The sequence below is a fragment of the Xenopus laevis genome, chromosome 7L (genome assembly GCF_017654675.1).
Source record: "Xenopus laevis strain J_2021 chromosome 7L, Xenopus_laevis_v10.1, whole genome shotgun sequence".
In the NCBI taxonomy this organism is placed as follows: Eukaryota; Metazoa; Chordata; class Amphibia; order Anura; family Pipidae; genus Xenopus; species Xenopus laevis.
The window spans coordinates 79139139-79159298 of record NC_054383.1 but is presented as its reverse complement, the minus strand read 5'-3'; the positions used below and the strand labels follow the sequence as shown (position 1 = coordinate 79159298).

Sequence of the window (20160 nt, the reverse complement as noted above, 5' to 3'; positions counted from 1 at the left end):
AGTATAGAACTAGGAATTTTGCATGCCTAAGATGCGGGCTCTAGGACCTGGTGGCCAAGGGTGTCATACAAGGAAATCCGGGTCTACTAGGGTGGTGCCATCACTCTAACTTGCAGTGCAACAGTTAGTACAGGAATTTATCCTGTACGATGCATTAAAAAAGGTTTTCTTTTCACATTATCCTTTTTTACTTGGTGTCAACAAAACAAGGGTAAAAAAAAAAAACTTACTGTTACAGCTCATAACATCAACGCTTTCAGTGGTTTGGGGAATTTCTACACCAATGTTTGACCTGTTTCGTTCAAAAGAAGAGGAAAAATAAATATATGTTACTGAAACATGCACTGGTGTATTTTTTATGTCTCATTTAATTGTGTGACACAACAATGGATAATCACAGCAAAGGTATTTCTCTGATTAATCTGTTAGGCAAATCTTTCTCCCAACTAATGCTGTTTGCCTTTCCGCAATAGATCTTCATATTTTTTTGATCATTTCCCCCTTATGTTTGTATATGGACTTTATAGCTGGGATGTCTGCTTTTCTAAAACATGTAATTTAATAATAATCATAGTTCACTGATCTGTAGCATGCACAAGGAAGAATGTTGACTCTGAAGAAGTTGACAATGAAACACATCAGACCTGAAGTCAGAAACCGCAGAGTGAAAACCATAAGGAGTCAGGAGTCACTTAAACCCATAGTTGGTTGTGCCCTATGCACACTGCACAGAATATTGTAAGCACTTTCATATATGCATATGCAAGTGCAATACTACAAATTTTTATTTTATGGGCGCTTATTTATTATGACTAATCAATTTTACTATACCGACTGCTTTGTGTAGTATTGACTATAAGCTGCTTATCCCACTGCAAGGGGAACCATATAATTCAGAATAATCAGGCTGCACGAGCCCTGTAATTACCACTTCCCTGTGGCAGGACTTATATAAGCATAACTATAATGTGAAGAGACCCGACTTATTGGGGAATACGGAAAGTCAAACTACTGAACTCTGCAGTTCAGCTGAGCCACTCAATTAAAAGGGTGCTTTTTTCCAAGAGCAAGTTAATAAACTATTTGAAATGTAATTTCTACGGTATCAGGAAAACAGAAAATTCAAGTTGATAATGTTAATATTTACTTTTTTTTTTACGTTTAATATATTTGGCAGCCGTCTATTTGTAATTTTATGGAATGAAAAGCTCACACAGAGCTGAAACAAGTGCAACTCCATGCAAAAATGATTGCTTCCACCTGTCACCACTCTGTAAGTGGCACTGACCACGGACCAGATGCGTTGAGCAAAGTGCAAATATTGGGTTTGATCAACTGCAATTGCACATGATGCTCTAAAAGCATGCATTATTGTGTGTGTATATTTTCCATGAATCTCAGTTGTGGCTAGCATCTTTAGATCAGGGACTGCAACACTTTTGGCACATGTGTTAAAAATAACATTAATGTTCACTTTGCTGGATGATATTCTGTATTATCTTTTGTCACAATTTAATTAAATCTGGAATTACTACCATGCCCAGGGTGGTAGTAGCTCGAGGTTTCCCTAGCATCAATAGATTTACCATATGAGGCAGGATTGATGCAATGGCACTGTGCAACTGCAGGTGGATGCAAGTAACTTTAATGAATAGTACTACTATATGCATAGCTTTGTGCATCTACACGTGCTTTACATTCAATGACATTGCGTGACTGCCACTGTTTTCCACCAGATGGCAGTGGCAGTCGAAAGCCCTTTGTGCTATAATGTATATAGGAAATATTTACCTAAGGAATAGAGTCTTCTCCAAAGTATTTAGATACGTGTGACTTCTTTCTTTACTTGTCACTGAAATTAGAGACTCACAAGATACATTATCTGGTTTAATACAGTAAAAAAAGTCTTTGTCTTCCTTAGCCCCGTATTCACATTTTGCTTCATCTGAATCTAATTCAAACCCACATTCAGACTGCACCTTTTTAGATCTGTATTCATATTGTCCATAAAAGATAATGTTTTTATACCCAGAATTCCTTGCTCTCCATAACGCTGCCACTCCTTCACTAGGATGCATCAAGAGAATGGATATTTTTACATTTCCTTCCCAGAATAAGGCAAAGTGGACATTATACAATCCATTATTTAGATCATCAATTCTTCCCGAAGCTCCTGCTTCAACTTTTGGAGAAAAAATTCTTGCTCTTAAGAAATCCCCTCCATAAGTCTTTCTTTTACCAACATAATCAAACATGGTAACTTGGACGGTTAAGGAGTCTCCAACACAGTATTGTTTCTTTAAATCCAGTATTATCCCTCTGCTGTTCTTGGCACTGGTTGTGGTACTTATATTTGTAAAATAAACGCTGGGGACTGTGCGGGTGATAGCGTTGAATATCTCAGTTACTTTTTCTTCATTGTCTACAAGTGTAGCCAGTGGCTTTGCATATTTAATTTGAAAATGGCTGCATCTTAGGGGCTGCTGAAAAAAAGAGAAAATTAATATCATACTTACCGAAATTTTCTTTTCCTGGTTAATACATGGCATCATTTACAAGAGGGTAATTCCCGCCCCCACTTCTGACTGGACAGAGCACGTCACACAGCAATCCAAGAAAAAACTCCCCCTAGGCTATATTAACTGTTCCCCTCCCCCTTGCTCGTTGTCTTTTGTAATTAAGCATATATCGGGAGGGTCTTGTAAATGATGCCATGTATTAACCAGGAAAAGAAAATTTTGGTAAGTATGATATTAATTTTCTCTTTTCCCTGGTTAACATGGCATCACCTTACAAGAGGGTTCTACAAAGCAATAATGGGTGGGTCAGATATAAGCACAAATGTACACACAATTTCTGCTTTTCCAGAAAAAATAAACTTTTATTTTCCTGCCAACTGGACTGCCCTTAAAACGCTTTATCCAAATTGAGCTTCAGATGTTGACTTCACATCTAACTGATAATGTTTTATAAAAGTTGCGAAAGAGCTCCATGTTGCTGCTCTGCATACTTCATTTGGTGTGACCTCTGCCTCAATAGCCCATGAGGTACTTACAGCTCTCGTGGAGTGTGCCTTAATCCCCATTGGCATCTGCTTTCCTTTTGCAGTATAAGCCTTCTGTATACTCCAAATAATCCATCTGCTTATTGTAGATGCTGCTGCTGCATGTCCCTTTCTTGGTCCTGAAGGGATTATGAATAGCTGTTGCGACTTTCTCCACTTAGCCGTTCTTTCCAGATATATCGATAAACATCTGACTAGATCGAGTTTACTCCACTTTTTCTCTAGCTCAGATTGTGGTTCTGGAAAAAAAGATGGTAATACAATCTCTGTATTCATATGAAAAGGCGTCACTACCTTTGGTAGAACAGAAGGGTTGGTTCTTAAAATGACCTTATCTGTCGATAGAACCATATAAGGGTGTTCAATTGATAGTGCCCTTAATTCACTAACTCTCCTTGCTGAAGTAAGTGCAGTCAATAAAACTGTTTTATATGTCAGTATTGTTTCTGATACCTCCTTTAGAGGTTCAAAAGGCTGTTCCGTTAATGCCTCCAGAACTAAAGGTAAATTCCAGGAAGGTGAAATATTTTACTTTGGAGGTCTTAATCTTAGCACTGCTGCCATAAATTGCATCATTGGTTCTCATGCTGAGCCCTTTGTCTAGACCTATTTGTAAAAAATTTAATACCTCTGTGATTGTGAGATCCTTTAACTGCATTCCAATTTTCTCCATGTATGTTATAAATACTCCCCAAGTCCTCTGGTATGATTTAATTGTGGACTTTTTCCTTGAATTCATCATGTTATCAATAACTGATGTTGATAGGCCTGCTCTCTCTAATCTTTTCCTCTCAAACGCCAAGCCTTGAGGGTCAACGTGTGAACTTGTGGATGCTGGATCGGTCCCTGTGTCAACAACCAAGGACGAAGAGGTAGTTTGATTGGACCGTCTATTGTCAATCTCCTCAATAGCGGATACCATGGCCTTCTTGGCCAATCTGGAATTATTGCTATTACATTCGCTTGGTCCTGTTTTATCTTTTTCAATATTCTGGGCACCAATGGGATTGGAGGAAATACATATAAGAGGCCTCTCTCCCAGTTCTGTCTCAATGCATCTGTTGCTACTGCTGTTGACTCCGGTAACCTTGAATAGAATCTTTTCACTTTCCTGTTGCCTCTTGTTGCCATCAGGTCTATGTCTGGTAATCCCCACCTTTTGACAATCTTTTGAAATATCTCTTGATTCAATTCCCATTCGTGTCTGTTTAATAAACTTCTGCTTAAGAAGTCTGCTGCCTTGTTCTCTTTCCCTGGTAAATATACTGCTGATAGATCTCTCAGATTGTTCTGAGCCCATTGCATGATTGGTTCCATCTCTGTCATTAATTGTATACTCTTTGTTCCCAGGGGCGATCCTGGCCCCTCCGCCGCCTGAGGCAGCAGCAGTTGCTGCTGCCCCCCCTCCCCAGGAAATTCGCTCTTAAAGTACCAGGAGCAGCATTTTTGCTGCCCCTGGTACCTATTGGGGCTCTGCCGCCTGAGGCGACAGCCTCAACTCGCCTCATTGGCGAAGCACCCGTTTGTTCCCGCCCTGTTTCTTTATGTAGGACATTGCTGCTACATTGTCCATCTGAACCAGCAATGACTTGTCTCTGAACAAGTGCCCAAAATTTCTTAATGCCAACACTACTGTTCTTAGCTCTCTTACATTTGCTGGTAAAATGCTGTCCCTGGCCGACCAAATTCCTTGTGTTGTCTTCTCTTGCCAAACTGCTCCCCAACCTGTGGAACTGGCATCTGTAGTCATCACTTCCCATCTTACATCTCCTAATAGTCTTCCTCTTGCCAGGTGATTTGTATCTGTCCACCATTCCAAGGCTGTCTTTACCTCCTTTGAGATAAATAATCTCTGATCCCAATCTTCTTTTAAAGTGTCCCATTGTGAGAGAAATTCTCTTTGTGGAATCCTCATGTTCCATCTGGCCCACTGAGTCATCGGTATTGCTGAAGTCAATAATCCTATTAGACTCATGAACTGTCTTGCTGAACAACTCGTTCTTCCTTGTATCCATTCGATCTTTTCCTTTATCTTCTGTTTCTTGTCTTCTGTCATAGACACTATTCCTTTGTTTGTCTGAAATCTCGCTGCTAAATATATCAGATCTTGGGACGGTGACAACTGGCTCTTTTCTATATTTATGACCCAACCATGATCTTGTAGGAATGCAATCACTTGATCCCTGTGTTTCATCAGAATGTGCAGCTCCTTTGCCAGTAGAAGGATGTCGTCTAAGTAATAAAATATGTTTATCCTTCTTCTCAATTCTGCTATAAGCGTCACCAGAATCTTTGAGAACACCCTTGGTGATGTTGCCAGACCAAAAGGCAGACAAGTGAACTGGTAATGATGCACCTGTCCCACTGTAAACCGGAGAAACCTCTGATGAGTTATTGCAAATCGGTATGTGTAAATATGCGTCTTTTAAATCTATCGATAGCAATCTCCCGGTATAACTTCTGGAATTATTGTATATAATGACTCCATCTTGAATTTTTTTACTATAAGATGTTGATTCAGACGTCTTAGACCTAACACTGGCCTGTAGTCCCCTGTCTTTTTCTTCAACATGAATATTGGTGAGTAAAACCCTGTCATTCTCTTTTCCTCTGGTACCTCTGCCACTGCACCCTGTGCCATCAACTGTTAATATAGTCTTGTAGAATTTTGCTCCTTTCCCTGTTGTGTGGAATCTGTGACATGACAAAATGGTTCTTCTTTGGCATCTCTACAAATTCTAAATAGTATCCTCTTTTGATCCTATCACCCAGACATCGGAAATTGACCTTGCCCAGACCTCTGAATATTCCTCTAATCTTCTGGGTATCTTTAAGGTCTCAGCTGCCTCCATCTCAGAAATATCTTCTGGATCCTCTTGTTGAAGGATTTCTGCCTCTGAATGGTCTTGCGGTTGTACTTTGTCCTCTTCTCCAATCCTGCGCCTGTGGGTATTCTCTACCTGGTCTGTATGTTCTCTGTTCACGAAAGGACCTCCTGTCCCGAAAGTAATGTCTCTGTCTGTCTGATGTTGATTCAGTCAACAATTCTCGTCTACGGTCTTGGGGCAGGAAGACACTCTTTCCCCCTGTTACCTTCTTTATTAATTCTTCCAGCTTTGCTCCAAAAAGCATATCACCTTCAAATGGCATATTACATAAATTTATCTTTGATGCCTTGTCTGCACTCCATGATCTGAGCCATAACGCCCTCCGTGTTGAGACTGATAAGGCTAAAGCTCTGGATGATGTCTTCACTAAATCAATAGATGCATCCGCCATAAAATCCGCTACCATCTTAAGTTCTGTCAATGATTTAATAATACTTTCTCGATCTACCTCATGTTTTAGTGACCTTTCCACATTGTGTATCCATGACTGCATAGCACGTGATACTGAAGTTAAAACTATGGCTGGTCTACATGCAGCTGCTGTAGCTAAATAATTCTTTTTCAGGATAGTTTCCATCTTTTTGTCCATTGGATTGGCGAAGGATGATACGTCATATACTGGTAAAACCATTCTCTTTGACAATCTTGCCACAGCCGCGTCCACCTTCGGTGGTCTTTCCCAAATTCTTTCTTGCTCTGCCGCAAATGGGTACAATCTCTGCATCTTCGTCTGCACTGTGAATCTAGCATCAACTTTTCCCCATTCCTTTACAATTATATCTTTAATGGTTTCATGCAGAGGAAAAGTGGCTCTTTCTCTCTTGAGCATCTTAAATGGATTACTAACAGAGGGTTGACTTTCCTGTGTCTCTGGCAATTTAAGTTCTTCTCTCACTGCATTTAATGGTTACACAAAATTAAAATCAAACATTTCAAATTGCTCAGAAAAATCCTCTTCTTCATCTTCTGATAATTCACCCACTGATAATTCTCTATCAGGTGATTCTTCTCTGGAAACTCTTTCCTTTTGAGTAATTCTCTTTCTTGTTTGCTTTTAAGTACTAGGTACTGCTGCCTCTTTTATTCCCTGTGCTACTGCCTCCTTAATCCAAGACATGATGTCTACTGAATCTGCCGATGATTCTCCTGCAAGCTTTTTTGTACAAGCCTGGCAAAATTTTGAATGTTTTGTTGATGGATTATCACATGCCACACATCTTGATCTTTCTTTAGTTCTTATTGGGGAAAACACACTAACAAAAAAAAAAACAACATTTTTTTATATTTTTCTCTTTTTTTCCAATCTTAAAAAATATCTGCTGCAAAATACTGCCCACCTCCTATCCTCTCTGCACATAGCCTCTGGGCTATGAGAATGTCGAGACTCCATTCCACACTTAGTCTGTAAGAGAGAAGTAACCATAAGCATACATCTTGTAAAACTTACTTAGGTTTTCTTTTAAGCATGCCTACCAATTGCTCCAACTGAAATGCTTCTATAGCGTCTGTCACGCTGTTGTCCATGTAGGCCAACACTGCCGCTGTCTCTGACTTGCGCGCATACCTAATGCTTGTCCCCGCTTATGACGTCGCTCTTGTGCGCCTGATTGCGGAAGTAGCGGTCCGTTGCGCTGCGTATCCACAATTCTTTTCCCCTGCATATCAGCCACCAGGTCTGACAATCCGCAGTCTCATTACTGCTTACCAAACCAACAGGTAAAGGTATTTTCGCAGTATCTCACTCACTCTTAGCTGCGCTCTTAAAGAAAGGCCACCAGGCGTTCTTTAATATTAAAATAGACACAACAAACAGGCAATAAAACGCTTGGTGGGCAGAAAAAAAAAAAAAAAAAAAAAAAAATGCTCATCCAGTCATTGTGAGACAGAGAAAAAAAGACAAGGAGCAAGGGGGAGGGGAACAGTTAATATAGCCTAGGGGGAGTTTTTTCTTGGATTGCTGTGTGACGTGCTCTGTCCAGTCAGATGTGGGGGCGGGAATTACCCTCTTGTAAGGTGATGCCATGTTAACCAGGGAAAAAGAAATGCTGCTATAGAGGATAAAACTTTACAATGAAACTAGAGATACACCAAATTCAGGACTTTGCTGAATCTAAAGGTGGCCATAGATGCAAAGATCCGCTCGTTTGGCGATGTTGCCAAACGAGCGGATCTTTCCCCGATATGCCATTAACAGGCATGGCTATATCGGGGGTAATCTGATTGTTCGGCCGTATGGCCGAACGATCAGATTACGATGTGCCATGAGCTTTGGCGGGAGCCGATCTCCGCCGGGCGAAAGATGTCGGCACACGCCACACACGATCCGAAAATCGTACGAATCCTCGATTCGTACGATCTGTGTGTCTATGGCCACCTTAAGTACTTTCTGGAATGTTTACATTTAACTGGAATTAGCACAAGAGAGTCGAACTTTGAAGCATGGGCTGCTCAAATTTGAATATACAAAATAAGGTTTGTCTTTGGAAAGGATTCTGTATTTGAGCAAGTCGTAGGGGGTTATTTATCAAAGTCCAAATTTATCTAAATTTTTCTGCAACAAACTCAGCTGCAATCAAATCCGCTCGGGTTTTTTTACTCTTTTACTCTGAGATGCCGGATTTTCAAATTCTGACTTTTCCATCCTCTGGGTTTAATAAATTCTGAAAAATGTGTGACTTTTTAAAAGTCAGGTTTTTGTTTTAAAAAAAAATCACCAATTTTTCGTGATTTTTGCATTCGGAGTTTAGTAAATAACCCTCTAAATGTTATGAATTTAGTGCACCCATAAATTAAACAGAAAAAGATTTAATTGGAATAGCAGATTGTAAACATACCTTTATTAATATCCAGTGAATAGTGAAGCTTAACAATATGATGGAAGTTACTAATAGAACTGAAGGTGATCTAAAACATTTTGCAAGAGCCCTGGACATGTTGCAGGTTCTGGGGGGGAAAAATAAAAATTGTGATGTCTGAACATATTAGCAGGAGTAGCTGTAACTTTGTGAATAGTGCAAATAGAATATTTTAGAGTCACATGTAGAATTATTTATTTGTGCATTAATGCAAAAGGAGAGCTGGGATGATCATCAAAGTGGTTGATAGAAGTGTAAATGAATGTCAGTTAAAGTATCAAACAATAATCAGATAACAAGACTGAGAAAAGGAAAGAGGAGTTAACTGGAAATTCACATTAAGGTTTTTCTTTTCTGCATCACTTAAAATAAAAGCAACATATGACCTTATAGTGAAACTTGCATATCATTACAGATCTACTCAGTGCTACTGTGCTCAGTGCCAACACATTGGGTGCAATTTACTGTCATTAATACTTTATGGGAGGTACTTTCTATGCTGGAATAATCATCATCAGTGAATCAGAACTGTGTGCACTGCTAATGAGCTCCCCTATAGAGAATAGTGGTGTTTGACTGCTCAAAGTAGCTGAACACAGCTTTTTAATTAGGCAGTTAATGAATTTGATAAAGGTGTCAATTTGTTAATTTCCTGGCAGTCTCTTCTGCAAAATGCCCAAAATTATTTTTCTATTTCTAAGAATTATATTCATAGCACATAAAATACTTTACATATCACATACACTAAGAACAGACAAAGGCATGAAAATGCCAAAAATGTTGAAGTAAAACTCCCAAACTTGGTTAACCTTTTATCAGCCACCACTGGAATCCCCTATAGATGGGAAGGGTGGGAGCTGCAACATAGAGCTGGCCACTGCTCCTGGTTAACTATAACAAACGAGTGAAAGTTGTACTTACCACTAATTTTTAAAATCATTAGTCTGGGGTGCAATGAGGCGTAGGACTGGTCAGATATGGGATGACTTTGACGTAGTTGGCGAGCTTAAATATATTGCAATATATGGACAAACAATCCCTGTTTTGTTTAAAGGGTAAGGCATTTTTTAGTAGCAGTATGCACAAAATGTCTCTGTCTTAAATATATTGATAATGGGTTGAGTGCAGAGGACTCTTGCATTTGTCTCAATCTAAACTATAAACTTTCTTAAATACATTAAAAAAAAGAAACTGGGCCTACTATTAAAAATATTACTCAGGTAGGAGTATTGTTAAAGTTCAACAGTCTTCAAATCACTAAAATTATTATTTCAGCAATGGTGCACTTTACATGTTGCACCTCTGTTGCATCCTAAGAAAAAAGAGCGGTCTGTATTCAGTAGAGATGTCGCGAACTGTTCGCCGGCGAACTTGTTCGCGCGAACATCGGGTGTTCGCGCTCGCCGGAAGTTCGCGAACGTCGCGCGACGTTCGCCATTTTGGGTTCGCCATTGTTGGCGCTTTTTTTTGCCCTCTCACCCCAGACCAGCAGGTACATGGCAGCCAATCAGGAAGCTCTCCCCTGGACCACTCCCCTTCCCTATAAAAACCGAAGCCCTGCAGCGTTTTTTCACTCTGCCTGTGTGTGCTGAAGAGATAGTGTAGGGAGAGAGCTGCTGCCTGTTAGTGATTTCAGGGACAGTTGAAAGTTTGCTGGCTAGTAATCGTTTTGATACTGCTCTGTTATTGGAGGGACAGAAGTCTGCAGGGGTTTGAGGGACATTTAAGCTTAGGTAGCTTTGCTGGCTAGTAATCTACCTTCTACTGCAGTGCTCTGTATGTAGCTGCAGTGGGCAGCTGTCCTGCTTCTGATCTCATCTGCTGACTGCTGCAATAACAGTAGTCCTTGTAAGGACTGCTTTTATTTATTTTTTTGTTGTTTTACTACTACTACTACTACTACTATAAGAGCCCAGTGCTATTAGTCTAGCAGTGTTGGGGAGTGGGACTGGTGTGCTAATCTGCTGCTCCTAGTAGTTCAGCAGCACCAACTTTAATTTTTTTTTTTTAATATTCATTTTTTTTTTATTTTACTTTTTTTTATTTTACTACCGCTGTAGTAGTGTATAAGTTGACCTTTTAGGCATTATTTGCCCTGTAGGCATTATTTGCACACTGTTTTCTTCAACCCGCCATCTAGCTGTGTGACCTTGTTCACATTCTGTCTAAATATCCATAATATTACCGTCTCCAGAAAAACCACTTGAGTTACTTTTTTTCAAGCAGCATTCATATATTTTACGTAATCCGTATCCACCGCTGTAGTAGTGTATACGTTGACCTTGTAGGCATTATTTGCACACTGTTTTCTTCAACCCGCCATCTAGCTGTGTGACCTTGTTCACATTCTGTCTAAATATCCATAATATTACCGTCTCCAGAAAAAACACCGGAGTGACTTTTTTCAAGCAGCCATAATATATTTTACGTAATCAGTATCCACCGCTGTAGTAGTGTATACGTTGACCTTGTAGGCATTATTTGCACACTGTTTTCTTCAACCCGCCATCTAGCTGTGTGACCTTGTTCACATTCTGTCTAAATATCCATAATATTACCGTCTCCAGAAAAAACACCGGAGTGACTTTTTTCAAGCAGCCATAATATATTTTACGTAATCCGTATCCACCGCTGTAGTAGTGTATACGTTGACCTTGTAGGCATTATTTGCACACTGTTTTCTTCAACCCGCCATCTAGCTGTGTGACCTTGTTCACATTCTGTCTAAATATCCATAATATTACCGTCTCCAGAAAAAACACCGGAGTGACTTTTTTCAAGCAGCCATAATATATTTTACGTAATCCGTATCCACCGCTGTAGTAGTGTATACGTTGACCTTGTAGGCATTATTTGCACACTGTTTTCTTCAACCCGCCATCTAGCTGTGTGACCTTGTTCACATTCTGTCTAAATATCCATAATATTACCGTCTCCAGAAAAAACACCGGAGTGACTTTTTTCAAGCAGCCATAATATATTTTACGTAATCCGTATCCACCGCTGTAGTAGTGTATACGTTGACCTTGTAGGCATTATTTGCACACTGTTTTCTTCAACCCGCCATCTAGCTGTGTGACATTGTTCACATTCTGTCTAAATATCCATAATATTACCGTCTCTAGAAAAACCACTTGAGTTACTTTTTTTCAAGCAGCATTCATATATTTTACGTAATCCGTATCCACCGCTGTAGTAGTGTATACGTTGACCTTGTAGGCATTATTTGCACACTGTTTTCTTCAACCCGCCATCTAGCTGTGTGACCTTGTTCACATTCTGTCTAAATATCCATAATATTATCGTCTCTAGAAAAACCACTTGAGTTACTTTTTTTCAAGCAGCATTCATATATTTTACGTAATCCGTATCCACCGCTGTAGTAGTGTATACGTTGACCTTGTAGGCATTATTGCACACTGTTTTCTTCAACCCGCCATCTAGCTGTGTGACATTGTTCACATTCTGTCTAAATATCCATAATATTACCGTCTCTAGAAAAACCACTTGAGTTACTTTTTTTCAAGCAGCATTCATATATTTTACGTAATCCGTATCCACCGCTGTAGTAGTGTATACGTTGACCTTGTAGGCATTATTTGCACACTGTTTTCTTCAACCCGCCATCTAGCTGTGTGACCTTGTTCACATTCTGTCTAAATATCCATAATATTACCGTCTCCAGAAAAAACACCGGAGTGACTTTTTTCAAGCAGCCATAATATATTTTACGTAATCCATATCCACCGCTGTAGTAGTGTATACGTTGACCTTGTAGGCATTATTTGCACACTGTTTTCTTCAACCCGCCATCTAGCTGTGTGTATTATCGTTTCCAGAAAAACCAACTGAGTTTTTGTTGTTGTTGTTGTTTTTTTAAAAATAATGCCAGGCAAAGGCAGGCCGCCACGCAGAGGCCGTGCTAGGGGCCGTGCTGCTATGCAATCCTGTGGCCCTAGCAAATTGCCCAGTTTTAAAAAGCCAATGACCCTGAACTCCCAAAATGCTGAAGAGGTAGTTGACTGGCTTACACAGCACACCCCATCCTCTACCGTTTCTAACTTTACCACAACATCCTCCTCATCCTCCACTGCTATGGCCACCCCACGTAACACTTCCTCCACCACCGGTGCCCCTTCTTCACTGGGGTCAGAGGAGTTATTTTCCCATGAGTTTCTTGAACTGAGTAATGCGCAACCATTATTGCCAGAAGAAGATGAAGGAGATGAGGACCTTACACCAGATTTAATTCTGGCAGAGAACACGATAGAGATGGACATAATGAGTGATGAGGAGGAGGTCCCCGCTGCTGCTTCCTTCTGTGATGTGTCAGAAGAAATTGATGCATCTGAGGAGAATGATGATGAGGAGATTGATGTTTTGTGGGTGCCTAGTAGAAGAGAGCAAGAGGAGGGTAGTTCAGATGGAGAGACGGAGAGTCAGAGAGGCAGTAGGAGAATAAGACTTAGAAGAAGCAGGGAGGACAGCCCGCAGGGATCAGTAGGGCAACAACATGTATCGGCACCTGTGTTCAGCCGGCCAACGCACCCGCCATTGCCGCCAATACCGCCAACTCCGCCAACTTCTACTGTTACCGCCAGATCGCACACTTCCAAAAAGTCAGCAGTGTGGGATTTTTTTAATGTGTGTGCCTCTGACAAAAGCATTGTAATTTGCAATGAGTGCAGTCAGAAACTGAGCCTTGGTAAGCCCAACAGCCACATAGGTACAACTTCTATGCGAAGGCACATGAGCGGCAAGCACAAAGCACTTTGGGAGCAACACCTCAAAGGCAACAGGCAAACTAAAAGCCACACTCCTTCTGGTCCAGCATCTTACTGCTCTACCTCTGCTCTCCTTGACCCGTCTGAACCACCCTCCACTCCGCCTTCCACCTTGACCACCTGTTCCCATTCCCAGTCATCTGCCACCAGCCAAGTTTCTGTGAAGGCCATGTTTGAGCGTAAGAAGCCAATGTCTGACTGTCACCCCCTTGCCCGGCGTCTGACAGCTGGCTTGTCTGCACTCTTAGCCCGCCAGCTTTTACCATACCAGCTGGTGGACTCTGAGGCCTTCCGCAAATTTGTAGCAATTGGGACACCGCAGTGGAAGGTACCCAGCCGCAATTTTTTTTCTAAAAAGGGAATACCACACCTGTACCAACATGTGCAGAGCCAAGTTACCGCATCTCTGTCACTTAGTGTTGGGCCAAAGGTCCATATGACTACTGACGCATGGTCCTCCAAGCATGGTCAGGGCAGGTATGTCACCTACACTGCCCACTGGGTGAACTTGGTAATGGCTGGGAAGCAGGGAATGGGTAGCTCAACAACAACAGTGGAGTTGGTGTCACCACCACGGATTGCACACGGTTCTGCCACCACCTCTACTCCTCCATCGCTCTCTACCTCGTCTTCTTCTTCTTCTTACTCTGCTGCTGGGTCCTCCTTCTCCTCCTCCACACCTGTGCACCCCCAGCTCCCCCTAGGCTATTCGACGTGCCAGGTACGCCGTTGTCACGCTGTCTTGGGGATGACGTGCCTGGAAAGCAAAAACCATACCGGATCTGTACTCCTGTCATCTCTGCAGTCACAGGCCGATCGGTGGCTGACCCCACACCAACTGCAGATCGGAAAAGTGGTGTGTGACAATGGAAGCAATCTGTTGGCAGCGTTGAGACTAGGCAATTTAACACATGTGCCCTGCATGGCACATGTGTTAAATTTAATAGTCCAACGTTTTGTCTCCAAGTACCCAGGATTCCAGGACGTTCTCACCCAGTCCAGAAAGGTGTCGGCCCATTTCAGACGTTCCTACACAGCCATGGCACGCCTTGCTGACATTCAGCAGCGCTACAACATGCCAGTCAGGCGTTTGATTTCTGACAGCCAGACTCGCTGGAATTCAACGCTCCTTATGTTGGAACGTCTGCTGCAACAACAAAGGGCCGTCAACGAGTACCTTTTTGAACTGGGTGGTAGGACTGGATCTGCACAGCTGGGGATTTTTTTCCCCCGTTACTGGGTGCTTATGCGCGATGCCTGCAGGCTCATGCGACCTTTTGAAGAGGTGACAAATATGGTCAGTCGCACCGAAGGCACCATCAGCGACCTAATACCCTTCGCTTTCTTCCTGGAGCGTGCCGTGCGACGAGTGACAGATGAGGCTGTAGACCAGCGTGACGAGGAGCTGGAAGCGCACGATTTCTGGTCGGAATCACCAGAACGAACCCAGGCACCTGCTGCAACGCAGGGAGAGGTGCCAGAAGTGGAGTCAGAGGAGGAAGGTGGCTTTGTGGAGGAGGAGGAGGAGGACCAACAGGAGCAGGCTTCCCAGGGGGCTAGTGGTGACCTTTTGGGGACCCCTGGTCTTGTACGTGGCTGGGGGGAGGAGACCGTGGATGATGCAGTCCTTGATAATGAGGAAGCGGAGATGGATAGCTCTGCATCCAACCTTGTGAGAATGGGGTCTTTCATGCTGTCATGCCTGTTGAAGGACCCCCGTATCAAGAGGCTTAAGGAGAAGGACCTGTACTGGGTCGCAACGCTACTAGACCCTCGGTACAAGCATAAAGTGTCAGAAATGTTACCAACATACCACAAGTCCGAAAAGATGCGGCATTTACAAACCAGCCTGCAAAACATGTTGTACAATGCTTTTAAGGGTGATGTCACTTCAGGAACTCATCAACATTCCAGGGGCAGAGGTGCCAGTAATCCTGCCACGAGCACACCTGCAAGGACAAAGCCCTTTGGCCAGTCTGTAACGTCAGACATGCAAATGTTTTTCTGTCCAAGGCAGCGCCACAACCCTTCTGGATCCACCCTCAAAGAACGCCTCGACCGGCAGGTAGCGGACTACCTGGCATTAACTGCAGATATCGACACTCTGAGGAGCGATGAACCCCTGGACTACTGGGTGCGCAGGCTTGATCTGTGGCCAGAGCTGTCACAATTTGCCATGAACCTCTTGTCTTGCCCAGCCTCAAGTGTGCTCTCAGAAAGGACCTTCAGTGCAGCAGGAGGGATTGTAACTGAGAAGAGAACTCGCCTAGGTCACAAAAGTGTCGATTACCTGACCTTTATTAAAATGAATGAGGGGTGGATCTCGGAGGGTTACTGCACGCCGGAAGACTTGTTCTGACTTCTATGCAGCTGTCCTTCTCTTCAAGCCTCATGACTCCACACACAGCTGTCCTTTAGCGTCCTCCTCCTCCCTCCGCCACCGTTACAAACTAGGGTGCAAACCCTACTGGTTTAATTTTTTCTGGCCTCTGTGCTTCAGTGGCTGCAACCAAAAAAACTGGGCAAACAATGTCTACAAGGTCAACGTATGGCAAAAAATGACTATTTTCAGCATTTATATGGCATATTTTTTCTGGCAACTGTGCTTCAGTGGCTGCGTCCAAAAAAATGCATATTTTCTGCATTTATATGGCATAATTTTTCTGGCAACTGTGCTTCAGTGGCTGCGACCAAAAAAAATGCATATTTTCTGCATTTATATGGCATAATTTTTCTGGCCTCTGTGCTTCAGTGGCTGCAACCAAAAAAATTTATATTTTCAGCATTTATATGGCATAATTTTTCTGGCCTCTGTGCTTCAGTGGCTGCAACCCAAAAATTTATATTTTCAGCATTTATATGGCATAATTTTTCTGGCAACTGTGCTTCAGTGGCTGCGACCAAAAAAATTACTATTTTCAGCATTTATATGGCATATTTTTTCTGGCCTCTGTGCTTCAGTGGCTGCGGCCAAAAAAACTGGGCAAACAATGCCTACAAGGTCAACGACGTTGACCTTGTAGGCATTGTTTGCCCAGTTTTTTTGGCCGCAGCCACTGAAGCACAGAGGCCAGAAAAAATATGCCATATAAATGCTGAAAATAGTAATTTTTTGCCATACGTTGACTCAACGTATATGGCAAAAAATGACTATTTTCAGCATTTATATGGCATATTTTTTCTGGCAACTGTGCTTCAGTGGCTGCGACCAAAAAAATGCATATTTTCTGCATTTATATGGCATAATTTTTCTGGCCACTGTGCTTCAGTGGCTGCAACCAAAAAAATTTATATTTTCAGCATTTATATGGCATAATTTTTCTGGCAACTGTGCTTCAGTGGCTGCGACCAAAAAAAATGCATATTTTCTGCATTTATATGGCATAATTTTTCTGGCCTCTGTGCTTCAGTGGCTGCAACCAAAAAAATTTATATTTTCAGCATTTATATGGCATAATTTTTCTGGCAACTGTGCTTCAGTGGCTGCGACCAAAAAAATGCATATTTTCTGCATTTATATGGCATAATTTTTCTGGCCTCTGTGCTTCAGTGGCTGCAACCAAAAAAATTTATATTTTCAGCATTTATATGGCATAATTTTTCTGGCAACTGTGCTTCAGTGGCTGCGACCAAAAAAATGCATATTTTCTGCATTTATATGGCATAATTTTTCTGGCCTCTGTGCTTCAGTGGCTGCAACCAAAAAAATTTATATTTTCAGCATTTATATGGCATAATTTTTCTGGCAACTGTGCTTCAGTGGCTGCGTCCAAAAAAACTGGGCAAACAATGTCTACAAGGTCAACGTATGGCGAAAAATTACTATTTTCAGCATTTATATGGCATATTTTTTCTGGCAACTGTGCTTCAGTGGCTGCGTCCAAAAAAACTGGGCAAACAATGCCTACAAGGTCAACGTATGGCAGTTGTTTAAAGAGAACAGTAGATTACTAGCCAGCAAAGCTACCTAAGCTAAAATGTCCCTCAAATCCCTGCAGACTTCTGTCCCTCCAATACAGAGCAGTATCAAGCAGATTACTAGCCAGCAAGCTTACTATCATCTGTCCCTGAAATCACTAACAGCTCTCCCCCTACACTATCTCTTCCAAGCACACACAGGCAGATTTTTCAGATACATTTTTGCCCTTGATCCCCCTCTGGCATGCCACTGTCCAGGTCGTTGCACCCTTTAAACAACTTTAAAATCATTTTTCTGGCCAGAAATGTCTTTTCTAGATGTTAAAGTTCGCCTTCCCATTGAAGTCTATGGGGTTCGCGAACCGTTCGCGAACCGCTCGCATTTTTGCGCAAGTTCGCGAATATGTTCGCGAACTTTTTTTCCGACGTTCGCTACATCCCTAGTATTCAGCAATAAAATGCCCCCTAACGTTTGTGCCATTTAGACACACAGGCAAGGGATATATATGTTGGGTATCCGTTTGTGAGGGGTTTGCACTTCCTGAAGACGGCCCGAGTTGAACTGCTGAAACATTGAATAAAACATCTTTTTAACATTAAGTACTGTGAGTGCGGTTTATTATTGGACAATATATATATATATATATATATATATATATATATATATTTTTTGTGGGGATTTGCTCAATTGGTGGCTGCAGTGCTTGCATAACATGAAGGGATCAGCAAGTGGCGTTTATAAACAGGACTGGGCCTGCTCGTTTATTCAGCAAAATAACACAGTTCAAGTATAAAATGAAAACAGCTTACTTCAGCATGGCATAAATCCAAACAGTCAGGAACTTTCAATCTCTCCTTACAAGCCCCAGTACCTCTCCCAATGAGTGTGGCTGGCTTGGTTTTAGGGAGCCTGATCTGTCCTCTCAGTGCTTCCCCCTTCTCCCTGTTCTGAATAGTAACACTCCTTTTACCATTCAGTCAGCTGAACATGCTCTTGGCACAAAATCCATAATGGACCTAAGAATGGAAGCTTCATCCCACCCAATGCTCTACAAAGCCTCCGGACTCCAGGACCCAGACCAGAGATTCAAAACAACTCGGAAAAAACCCATAAGCTGGTTTTCTCCCTATATCTATTCCCTGGAGCACCTCACCATGTATAGGTCAGAAACCTAGGTTAAATATAGACACCATTTATAACTTTTCCAGCTGGTGTCTCACAATATATATTGAACAAAACAAATTAACCCAGCTTAGTTAGGACTGATGCATGGACATTGCATCGGCGGGGCGCATCAGCTTATGCATACTTTATACAAATCATGTAACTAAAAGTGTCTCTTTTTACTAAATACAGACATTCTCCTTTCAATCTGCTTTTTCCTAAAAACGATATAATAGGAGTGCAGGGTTAATTTGTTTTGTTTTGTTCAATATATGATATAAGCCACACACCCATGCACCCAACTGGTTTTAATTGCAACATGGGGATAAGCTGCATTCTTTGATTTTGTATATATATTTTTGTGCTTTAGTTTCCTGTTCACTTTCACCCTCTTGAGCGGTCCTTCTCAAACCGTACATTGCAACGGCAGGAGAGACGTACCCTCATGTGGTAGTCAGTCACCTCATCATTCTGGCCATTGCTATGATGTATATATATATATATATATATATATATATATATATATATATATATATATATATATATATATACATACCTAATATTACCTACGAAAACTGGGAAAACTTATTGAGTATAAGCCTAGGGTGAAAAATGCAGCAGCTACTGGTAAGTTTTAATAATCAAAAATTGAGGCATGAGTGGGTTAAATATTTAAATTTGGGGACTCTGTGGGTGAAGGGGTTGGATGTTTTGGTGGATCCGAATGACAGATTGATTTTTCATTACTGTAACAATCAGCTACCGATCATTGCCTGAGGCACAATTGTGATTGGCAGAGTTAGCCTCCAGTAAATCCAGTAAATCTACTGCCAGTCAGTGCCTTCTATGGTACCTTTATTTTAATAACAATAATGCCAGTTGAACATGGTGTTTTAATATACCAGTATGGTAATACAATAACAGTTACCGTATGTTTTATTAAGCAATCTCATGGGTGGTGGAGGTGATTGATGGGATGGTGCAACTATGCTTACAATCAAAGGGAGGTGCGCTGATATGGTGATTAGGTTCCCTGTGCCTAAAAGAGAAAGCAATCCCGATAGTGTATTAACTAGGGATGTAGCGAACGTCGGAAAAAAAGTTCGCGAACATATTCGCGAACTTGCGTCAAAAATGCGAACGGTTCGCGAACGTCGCGAACCCCATAGACTTCAATGGGAAGGCGAATTTTAAAAGCTAGAAAAGACATTTCTGGCCAGAAAAATGATTTTAAAGTTGTTTAAAGGGTGCAACGACCTGGACAGTGCCATGCCAGAGGGGGATCAAGGGCAAAAATGTTTCTAAAAAATCCATTGTTGACACAGCGCTGCGTTTTGTGCTATAAAGGGCAGAAATCACACTACATTTCTAAACCTGTGTAATAAAATGCTTTAAAACGTCCGGCGTCTACATGCCAATCAAGTCGTGTAAAAGTTACAGCCTGTTCACACGCAAAGACGAAACGCGGTGCTTACTGCAACGCAAA

General features: G+C 41.7%; 1 protein-coding gene across 3 annotated transcripts in view; it reads right to left on the bottom strand.

Moving 5' to 3' along the window:
* The window catches only part of LOC108696412 (NXPE family member 1), a 44549-nt gene that overhangs the window by 12402 nt on the left and 11987 nt on the right, over nucleotides 1-20160 (bottom strand). Inside the window, exons 1-4 of one of the 3 annotated variants that reach the window (XM_041569215.1) lie at nucleotides 18320-18673; nucleotides 8787-8895; nucleotides 1792-2483; nucleotides 231-292 (exon numbers count right to left, since the gene is read on the bottom strand). In XM_041569215.1, the coding sequence (XP_041425149.1) occupies nucleotides 231-292; nucleotides 1792-2483; nucleotides 8787-8895; nucleotides 18320-18327 (871 nt within the window). In that variant the 5' untranslated portion in view covers nucleotides 18328-18673. Of the gene's footprint in view, nucleotides 1-230; nucleotides 293-1791; nucleotides 2484-8786; nucleotides 8896-18319; nucleotides 18674-20160 lie in introns of those variants that run through there. The other 2 variants (XM_041569216.1, XM_041569217.1) reach the window with 2 other exon arrangements.